General features: G+C 43.7%; 1 protein-coding gene across 2 annotated transcripts; it reads right to left on the bottom strand.

Annotated features, from left to right (window-relative positions):
- Positions 1-913: 913 nt before the first annotated feature.
- LOC120655922 (neutral/alkaline invertase 3, chloroplastic-like) lies at positions 914-5,717 on the bottom strand. 2 transcript variants are annotated; one of them, XM_039933907.1, is made up of 7 exons: positions 5,504-5,715; positions 4,615-5,227; positions 3,625-3,790; positions 3,317-3,528; positions 1,858-2,351; positions 1,713-1,761; positions 914-1,493 (listed from the first exon to the last, which is right to left on the bottom strand). In XM_039933907.1, the coding sequence occupies exons 2-7, from the start codon at positions 5,194-5,196 to the stop codon at positions 1,185-1,187; spliced, it is 1,812 nt and encodes a 603-aa protein (XP_039789841.1). In that variant the 5' UTR covers positions 5,197-5,227; positions 5,504-5,715; the 3' UTR covers positions 914-1,184. The 2 variants fall into 2 exon arrangements, with proteins under 2 accessions (XP_039789841.1, XP_039789842.1); XM_039933908.1 differs by having other exon boundaries at positions 1,073-1,493; positions 1,858-2,129; positions 5,504-5,717.
- Between the last annotated feature and the right edge of the window lie 5,411 nt (positions 5,718-11,128).

Genomic DNA, 11,128 nt, shown 5'->3' with positions numbered 1-11,128 from the left:
TGGTTACGGTAGCATAACTGTATCAAATGATGGATTAATTAGCCTCATTAGATTCGTCTCGCAAATTAGCACTCATCTGTCAAAAAAATTTTATAAATAGATTTATTTAATACTCCTAAATGATAAGATTTCTTTTGATGTGACGGCGACTAAAAATGTTTCCAAAGCCAGTACTCCCTCCGTCCCAAAAAAATATAATCTCGCTTTTCGAGAAGTCAAACAATTTCAAATTTGATCGAATTTATATAAAATAGTATTAATATATATATATATATATATATATATATATATATATATATATAACAACATAAGTATCTTTAGATTAATCATGTAATATATTTCTATACTACATCAATTCGGAGACATAAATGATATGTGAAAAAATTATAAATAGATTTATTTAATACTCTTAAATGGTAAGATTCTTTTTGATGTGATAGCAGTTAAAAAAAGCTGATGGAAACAAACAAAGCCAGTACTCCCTCCGTTCTAAAAAGAATGTAAATCTCGTTTTTCGAGAAGTCAAACAATTTCAACTTTGATCAAATTTATACAAAAAAGTACTAATATATACATTACAACATAATATATCTTTAGGTTAATTATATAATATATTTCTATACTACATCAATTCAGAGACATAAATGTTAGTAATTTTTTGTATAAATTTAATCAAACTTAAAAATGTTTAATTTCTCGGGAAGCAAGATTTACATTTTTTTGGGACGGAGGGAGTAGCGTATAGGTTTCGAGGTTTCGCGCATCTTATTCTCCATTTTTGTGCTTTCGTCATGAATTTGCGTGCTTCTGTTGTTGCCGTGGTCGATTTGAATCGTGTTTGGCAAGCCCTGCTTAACTTTTAACTCCAGCTGTAAACTCTGATCAAATGATGAACTTTGGAACTCCTGAGATGTACTGTTGGTCAAATGATGAGCGAGTATAGTAAGCTACATGAGGCAGGTCTGGTTTACCAAAAAAAGTGTCCAATTACAATTGAGGAACGCTCAAGCAAGTGCTTGCAAAGCCCGATGCATCCACAATAACAGCATCCAAACAGCAGGCACCCTCCTCATAACAAAAACCACAAGCTTGTGTAAGTTTATATACAGGAAAGAGGTTTCCTATAAATTACTAAACGCTAACTTGGGTCATTTGATGAAACTTGTGGAACTCGCTGCTAGAATTCACACAATGTATGTTTTCTTCAACACTTTCTTGCCCCGTTTTCTGTTCGTGCTCAAAGCATTAAGGATTTTTGCATCCTCATCGTTCCACAAAATCCTAGCAGCGTCAGGCTTCTCCATCAGTAGCTTTGCTACTAGGAATCCAGCAATGGACCATGTTTGGTACAGCCGAGACTGTTTCCCAATGAAGCGTGCCCGCTTGGTGTCATAATATTCGGGCCATTTATCCGTAGCAATACGCCTCTCAGCTATTTCTATTGCTTTCGCGGCAAGCTCAGGTCTGTTCATCTTGATACATGCCACTGTGAGCTGCATACAAGGACAGCAATTGCCCAACAAAAACAATCTAGTAAGGTTACATGGAGGAGCAGAGTAGGAAACAAACTGATTATCACTACAAACAGCTACAGTTCATCAAGATAGAGAATGCTATATGCATGGGTAATAAAAACACAATTCAACATGAAAAGGAAATGAATCAGTATTAGTGGAATACATAGCCTTCAAGAATGTTTAGAAAATGCAAACCTGCCACAATAATGTTGGCCAGGACCCTCCATTGTGGTATGACCAAGGCCTGTGTCAACAGAAATTGCTAAGTGTATGTGCTAAGGAACTGCAATATGATCCCAGGTAGAGGGAAACAAATTGAGAATATTATTCTAAGACTCACGTGTTTTTAGGGTCACTTCCGGTGATGATTTTCCATTCCTGGTTCTCAAGAGCAGGATAACATATTTTTAGTGGCATCTCTGCCACTAAATCAGACCACTTAGATTCGATAAGATCTAAGATGGCATGAGATTGATGAGTCGTTGCCAAGCTGCTTACTATTGACCATAAATTTCCCAGTGAAAAGAACCGGAAGTCCATATGAGCTGGCTGGAGGTTTCCAATAAAGTAGCCCCCTTTAGGAGGTATCCATTCAACAAGCCATGGAGGAATCTGATCAGGGTATATGTTAAACTTGTTGACAGCATCATAAGAATATTCTTCTGTTTTATACCGATATATCTCATTCAATTTTTGCATGTCAAGCCAATAGTACTCCCTGATATGAAAGGACAGTGCAATAAGTCTGTTATTTAGGGCACGGATTAAGTCAGCTGACCCATCTTCTGGAGTCAGCATCTCACGTGCACACAAGAGAGCTGAATAGAAGAGTGCCTACACAGAAAACAATGTGTGAGCTAACGTTTATCACACAGAAAAGTTGTATGTGTTATTTTGTCCTATTTTTTTCGATCAAGGTGTCAGCAGAGCTTGAATTGAGATTTTCATGACCAAGTGCCCTTGTGAACTTGTGCCTGCATATAAAATCTCATTGAGGCTTGGCTTGTATTTGCTTAAGTTAACGAAGATTAGCCATGTTCAGTCAATTAAATTTCTCAGATTGGGATGTAGTTTCAGTTGCAAACACATAGCAACTACTATGCCATCATTATCCAATATCCAGATCACCAATTTTATCTGTGGGGTCCGAGCTTCTTCTCTGCAATAATTTTTTTATGGTTTTACAATCCCCAGTACTACTCATAAATCATAATAAGCCTTTTTTAGATAATGGCCTGATAATCAACATGTCCATCCAGTTTATCAATCCTGAAAGCCTAAGAATTCAGTCCATTTTCCAACAAAAACTCAGTCTCCTCTTAGAAAACCCAATAGTATCCATGTTTTGTTGCAATGGGCATTGAAAGTTAGACAGTTGAACTCAAACGTTTTCATTTAGATTATGACAAATGCATGTGTTGTCAACTTTCTGGAGGAAAAACTTCATAATCTGTCCAACAATAACATGATAACCTAAGAAACAAACATGTAAATATGCAATAGGTTCAAACCAACGTAGCAGGAATCGAATGAACTTCTACAAGTTCCTGAGATACATTCTGCTAATTAAAGATATAACAGATCAAAATATTATCTGATTTACTCTGAACAACAAGATAACATTAAGATACTGGGATGCTGGTTTTTTTTTGGTAAATAAGTCTTATTCTACTTTTAAAAAGCTGCCTCTGAAACAATCTGGGTGGGGGTGGGGATGGGGGTGAGGGGGAAGACGATCAACTTGAAAACAAACACGCAAGTGAAAAACAAATATAACTAGACATAGTAAAGAGAAAAACCTGAATTTCAAGTGGATGTCCATGAATTCCCATTCGACGATCAATCATGCATGAACCATCAGTTACGAGTAATGTAGGGAACATGTCAAAACCATCAGCTAAACAAAGCTTCAGAATCATTTTCATTCCAGTCTGGACATCGATTCTCTCCTGTACTGAAAGATCTCCTGAACATTTTCCATATGCCCTAAGCAATATGATCCACCACAGACCTGAAGCCCATTATGATCAAGTACCCACTTAAAGATTAGGTGATGATGGGTTGCAAAAAAAACAAAAAAAACCCTAATATCATGATAAAAAAGGACCTGAATCAACAGGTGCCACACGTCCTATTGCAGCCTCCCCAAAATCAGGATCCAAGACCTCCTCAGTTGCATCCTCATCACCATCAAGTGGAATTGTCCGCACTTTGAAGCTGGCAGGCATTAAACCTTGACCTGGACTATGGCAATCCATTGTCTTCTCCCAGCTCTACAGATCAATTCAAGGTGTCAGACAAACTCGCAAAACTTATGGGAATAATTCAGGATATGTGACTCGATTCAATGGTATATTTGGATTCATGGCTTATGTCTCATGGACATTTGTCGGCCCGTTTGGCACAGCTCCAGCTCTCGGCTCCAAGTCAGCTTTAGAGTTTATAAACTAAATTTAGTTTTGTAAATATCTGTTTTTAGTGTAACTTCAAATCAAAAGGATTCACATAAACAGTCTCAATGTAGCCCCAGCTCCAGTTCCATGAAAACTTGTACGAACACCCAGTTCAAGAATTTTTTAGCGGCAGCTGTGCCAACAGGCCCATAAAATCACAAATCTTGAATGGCATTGAATTGAGTGTCACATACTGAAATCCCCCTATCTTAGGCAGTGCATACAATTATAACTTTTTTCTGTGGAAACGGTTTACATTTACTGGAGACAAATTTCTTAATTTATAGGATGATAATGTTAGAAGGCTGAAAACACTGACAATAGTTCATGAATGTCACTGTACATCCATTTTGCAAATAGGCATGTGTAACCTTATTTTTTGACATCATATTTTGTAACCCTTAGGTGATGCTCTTTGCCACTGGAAAATATACTTGCTGGAATTTGAATGGATCAAGACAAACTTTATATTTCTATGTAAAAACTAAATACATATAAAGCAACATACTCAAGTAAACATGCTATAATATTTTCCTCAGTTTATTCATATTACATAAATATTCACTAATATTAGCATAATAGATACGAGAACCTCGACCTAAAAAACATCAAAATAATATTAGATAGCAAGGCAGAATCAGTACCTGAAGCTGAAGGGTGTGTAGAATGAAATTACGCACAATTTCATATTCCCCTTTCAATAGAAAAGCAATGCCCGATGGTATGAAGTCCCGAATAAACACCTGATCATAGTTCACCGGATCACTATCATTTGGATCGTTGGCAGCAATTGTCCCGACAGGGCTACCACAATAGTAAACCATCGACTCCTGCAGAAGTTCCCAGGCCTCATCTTCGACCGATGATGTCTTCCGCCTCTGAGGTGCAGGCTTGACAGTGTTCCCATTTAAACCTCCATTGCCACTTACAGCCTGATCCGCCACGCCCACGTCATCAAGAACCTGGCTGGCATTATTCATCGCATCCTTGACCCAATTCCCATTCCCCTCTGTGACCCTCGCAAGGTCATCAATCCGCTGGCACTGCCGCCGAACGGACCTCAACCTGGGGAACTTTAAAAGGCCTTGCAGTGCCCTGACGTTGGGCACCAAGTAGGCGTTCCTCTTCCTCCTCCTAGCGTCTGCCACGAGGGGCAAATTGGATGCCGGGGCGTGGGCGGCGAATGCCCCCGGCATGGTGTGGAGAGCCACCTCCGGGATCCCCATTGGCGCCTTGTACCCCCAACCCGCCAAGAGTCTGCAAGCCGTGCAAATCCGTATTAGCTGAGGCTGGTCTCTAGAAGAAAGATCTAATGGGAGGAATTCAGCAGTAATCGAATAAATTTGAAGTAAAACGAAGCGTGGCAAGACATTAATCCGAAATTTCCTGCGGGGAGAAGCCCAGGAATTGCTACTCAGAAGCAAATGAACAGAAGGCAACAACTCTTTTTTATCTCGTCCAATGAGGTCGGGATCAAATAAAACCTATGTAATGGAAGGAGCAGCGAACGACGGAAAGGATGGGGGATCTTACCGGCCGACCACGACGCTTTAGTTGGGCTGCGCTCGCCGCCAGTCGCCGGGAAGGCGGAGCGGGCGGGGATGGAGCGTGGCCTCTCGTGAAGGAGAAGGCCGCGGCGCGGGAGGGGGGCGGAAGGAGGAAAGGGGAGGGGAGAGAGGAGGGGGGCGGAGCAAGGGCGATGAGATAAAACGAGGAGAACCCGAGACGAAACGGGGAAGGCCACGGTCCACCACCCCAAGCTACCACCTCTCTCGCTCTCTCCCACGCCTCTTTCTACTATTTTTGTTTTCCCACTCTTCTTTTTTGTTTCTTCTTGTTGCTCTCCCCTTGTTTTTTCTTGCATCTCTCCCCCATGTTTTCATGATTTTAGGTCTTATATATTCTAGTGCTACAGTTTTCTACTCAGTCACAAACACTTAAGGTCCTCATAAAATATGGAAGTACATTCATAATCTCAAGAATTTTATTTGGATTTTGTAAATGTCTAAGAAAATGTATTTTTTCGCTATTTTGACCCCTTTTGAAATCAATTTTCAAAAGTAGACTGCTGGGAAAACTATTTTCAAATCTGACCCACCCGACACGCGTCAATTCAGTTGGCGCGGAGCGTATATGGAACCACGCCAAGGCAAGTGGCGCAACAATGCCGTCGTTGAATGTCTACGTGGCATGTTGACTTGGTCTAAATCTAACGTGGCTGTCCCGTTACCCATGCCAAATGCATTAGCACGTATCTCCGATTTCCTGAAACGGATCTGTCTCCCATTTGTTGTGGGGCTGGAGTGCTTATTGACAGCGACGGGGTCATTGGCGCGGACAACCAGAAACCCTAAGCCGTGCGGGGTCTTTGGTGTGGGTAATGGGAGTTCCCCTTAACCCTAGCCATACCATACATCTCGTGTTCGTTCCCTTCGCCGTAGCAGCAACGGCCGAATCTGCGGCAGTGGGTACCCAATCGGGGGCAATGGTGACCCAATCTGCGGCGGCGGGGACCCAATCTTCGGCGGCGGCCACCCAAGCCGCGGCGGCGGCGGCGGCCGAGGCGGCGGCGGCGGCCGAGGCGGCGGCGGCGGCCGAGGCGGCGGCGGCCACTGAAGCGGCGCGGGGACCGAATCTGCGGCGGCTGCGACCCAAGCTGCGGCGGGGGTGACCCAAACTGAGGCGGCGGTGACCGAAGCGGCGTAGTTGAAGGCGGGTGAATGGGGCTACTGGTTGGGCTGCGTCGGCGGCGGCCTAGCCGGTGGCTTTGACGGCGGTGTAGCGGCGGTGACCGAACTTGCGGAGTGTGAGGCGGCCGTTTGGTCGTCCTGTCACCTGGATCCACTCCCTCGTGGGCGTGGGCATCGTCTTCGGTGTGGGCCGCGCCGTCGGCGGCCTTGCTGGCGACGGGGGCTGCCTTGCTGGATGCGTTGACGGCATTGATAAGGGAAGTGGTGGAGGGTACGAATCGGGCCTCCCTTGCTGGTGTAGGTAACTCTTTAACTGGCCTTGATTTTACTGTACCGAAATTGATAGTTGTTGTCCCTCGGAACTCCCCTTTAGTAATTCGTCCAAAATCACACCAAGCCAAACCGCTATGAGAATACAATCAAAACAAAGCCGAACCGTACTTAAGAAGCAGTAGTTTGCACAGAAATGGCAACACAATGACCTTGGATAAAAGCATGTAGGTGCTAGTTAGAGGATCGACAACCACACAAGCCCATGTCCGATGTACTAGGTTCGTTTACAGCAGTCCCAACCGAACACGACTACTAGATATCTCAGCCCAGTTAACACCAAATCAGTTTGGCCGTAACAAAAAAACCAATCTACGAAGACAAAGAAGTGGGGGATGTTAGGTTCGTTTAGTAGATTTCTGCGTACAATTTGAATTGCGCCCAGAATTGTTAGCACAACTTACTGGTCATCTATATTTGTAAATGTGTAGATGGACAGAATTGTACGGGTTCACTATGGTGGAGGTGTTGAAGAATCTATGCCTGGCGGTGCTAGATTCACTAGTTCAATGTTGGTCAAAGTGTTAGCCTTCCCGCATCGTCCAAGTCTGTGTGAGGTGCAAATACGGGTGAAGGATGTGTTGGGTTGGAATAGTGAAAGGCTTAGAATTAAATTGGAAGGCAGATATGATGTTGGTCAGGGCCATAGTCATAAGGTCATGATGTAGTTGGAGACCAAGGATGAGTGGGAGGCTTATGTGCTCGCAGTGAAAGAGTCTGAATGGAAGTGCCTCAAGGTGGTTGCTGTGAAACATGAAACTTGTAACTTGGGTGGTTGTTTTGATCTGAATGCTTGCCCTCCGGATGAGGTTGTTGTTACTCCCAGTGGGGGGGACGACGTAGCTGAGCTATGCGTAGTTGGGGGTTCCAGTGAACATTTACATATGGAGGATGCCGAGCCAGCGAAGCAGCAGTATTTGCTAAGTGGATCAGCAGTGAACGAAGTCATTCATGATGAAATGAATGAGGAGAGTGCAATCTGTGCTACAGAATTGGAGTAATGTCGGCATGAGTTTGATGGAGCCGTGGTTGGTGATGAACTAACTCCTCGTGTGTTTGCTGAGGATACCCCTGATGATGTTGGTTATGATGCTGAGTATGTAGAAGATTCCGATGATGACCGTCCGGTTAGTGGGATGAGTGAAGTAGATATCCAGTGAAGTAGATATCCGTGCTTTTGAGGCAGTGATGGGCCGGCATCCTAGAGTGACTGAGTTTAAGGATCTGACAGGCAGCAAAAGGGCAGTAGTTGATGATTCTCCGAGTGTGTCAAAGATTCCAGATGCTGAAAATGGTCCAACAATTAGGGCTGGTTTAGAGTTCCCGACCTTATTGTCATTGCAGATGTGGTTGCAAGAGTACTCTGTGAAGCACAACAGGCCTTATAAAGTCGAGCATTCCAATCGAACCGTTCGGTACACTATTGTATGTGAGACCGTTGGCTGTCCGTGGACCATTAGGGCACGTAGGACGGCTGGAGGTACTTGGAAGATCACTAGCGTTGACCAGCCATACACGTGCGGCGATGATGAGGGTACTGGAAAGTATTTGCAGCTTACAACCAAGTTCATTGCCTATCGACTCATGAGTACTATAAAGGCTCAACCTAGCATTAGTCCTAGAGCTTTGATAGAGATTGTTAAAGAGATATTTGACTATGAGATTTCATATGGCAAGGCATGGAGAACAAGGGAGATAGCTAGATCGATCATATTCAGTGATTGGAGTGAATCACGGGAAATGTTGGCCGCACAATGCATCTGGCAATAGCAATCCGGCAGCTCTTCCCCTTTCGGCCATACCTTGCAATCTGAAATGCATCTATTTGGATCATCAGGAGGACCTCCCATATGTGCCTCCATTTCCCTACGAATATCTGCCCGAGACGACGATGTCATAATGCTCTCCTGGAGGCAAATGAAGAGGGAAGGATTGCTACAATGCTTGCTTGTTGCACTTCCCACGATCATATCCTACCCTTTTTATAGAAGAACTCGTGCGACAACATAATGCCAAAATCTGCAGAGCCCACGTTGCCCCTGCAACGAATCAAAAAAGCTACATGCTCACTGCTACTTATTCCGCGCCAAATATTTTGGCGCGTAGTGTCATACTTCCCGCGCCAATTAGTTTGGCGCCGAAGTACAGAATATATTCCCCTGCAAAGTTTCACCTGCAAAGGTTCCCCTGCAAGGAATATAAAGAAAGCAGAGATTCCCCTGCAACGAATAAAGAAAAGGGGAACAAATCTAAAAAGTTGGAAGCTCGTGAACTGATACGTAGTGCTATTCCGCGCCAAATCTGCTAGCGCGTACCATCCGACTTCCTGCGCCAATTAATATGGCGCGGACAATAAACTGCAGATGGAACAAACGTTAGCGAATATAAAAAGCGGGCGATTCGATTCCCCTGCACAGGTTCCCACTGCAACGATGATTGAAAGATGGAAGGAATCAAAAAAGTTGTCCGCTTGTGAACTGCTACGTTCCTGTTCCGCGCGCAAATCTACTGGTGCGTTGGTCACGCGCCAATTACTCTAGCGCGGACAATCCTTCAACCCCAACGCACAAACGTCAGGCGGTACCTTCTGTTCTGCGCCAATTCATTTGGTGCGTGCTAACCCATTTCCGGCGCCAATTACTTTGGCGCAGACCTACTAGCAGCAGGCAAGCAAAAAAATACGTGGCGCCATGCTCCTATCCTCTTGCCCCTTCAAACAATAAATATATACTCTAGTCATTCACATTGGTTGCCAACATGATTAATATGACAGTCAACATGATTTAAGATTAACTAAACAAAGCAAATATTACAATAATCCAAATGGTCCCTCCAAACTACAAGGTCCAAACTACATGACAACCCACAGCCAAGTCTATTACTTCGATACACAGACTTCTACTAAGTCTTGACGCATACAACCTTGTTAACAAGCTACAACTTCCTTCCTGCATTCTACTGAGTGCATCGAGGCCATTTTCCCTTCCTCATGGCATCGGGGTTCTCCTCTAGTGCTGCTTTAGCACGACGAACACGCTCTAGTTTCCTCTCCCTAACCTCCCTGGCCTCAGCTTGACGTCTCATTTGGATTTCCGCTTCATGCTCCTTCTCCGCTGCTTCCTCTTTGCGCCTCCTCTCCAATCGCTCCTCGCGCTCTGCATCCAACCTCTTCAAAGTCTCCATCCATTTTTTGTCTTCCTGTTTGATCTCAGTATCAATCCACTACTCAAAGTCGCATAGCGGCAGAGGAGTCTGAAACATAATCAAAGTTTAACCATTTAGTCGAACACACACATCTTTGTACGAAATAAATAAGCACAGCACAACATACACTACTTACCAGCAACCCAATTCGGATCTGACAATGGGAAGGCTCAAATGCAAAATTATCACACATCCAGTACCTCTGCCGATACGTATCCTCTTCGTCAGACTTGGCAACCTTTCAACGATCGCCACAGTAACACATAGGCACGGGAACACCGCTATGTAAAGGCAATCGTTCGAATGTGCTGCCGAAACGAACCCTACTGAAATTTTTTCCCATGTCAGACCAAAGTTAAAGTAAGAATGCAGGACATACAATTAAAACTTCAACGCAACATACCTTGCCTTACTAGCCTTACCACGCCTCGGCATCCCACACAAACGCAGATCAACATATCAGACATGCATGACCATTCATTTCAAAATGATACCGCATCTATTCGTACTCTACTCACTGGTTGTCCTACACCAACCATCCTCTATTACTGATGCAGTTCACCTTACAATCCGACTGGCCCTAGATATAGTACCTTTATTAAACATAAATTTAACATTCACTGTTTATCCTTTAATCTCTTCCATGAGTCCATCGATATATGCTATGCACATTTGTGATGTAACAGTCAATGCAGAAGGTTAATACCTAATATTAGAGTAGACATTTGGGATGGATCTGGACACAGTGTTGCTGAATGTCAATGTTGGGGACAAATCGGTTAACATTCCACATATTTTATGTCAGACTGTTGTCGGCTACATGAAACCTACTCACCATTACAACTAAGTTGTTACAATCGATTCTAAACTTCTACATCAAGCCTCATGAACCCCCGCGAATCGAATAAACCTAACCATTCCATAAGATCCTAGG

Source organism: Panicum virgatum, chromosome 1N (genome assembly GCF_016808335.1).
Source record: "Panicum virgatum strain AP13 chromosome 1N, P.virgatum_v5, whole genome shotgun sequence".
Lineage (NCBI taxonomy): Eukaryota > Viridiplantae > Streptophyta > Magnoliopsida > Poales > Poaceae > Panicum > Panicum virgatum.
Note: the sequence above shows the minus strand (reverse complement) of the source record. Positions and strands in the feature narration are given on the sequence as shown.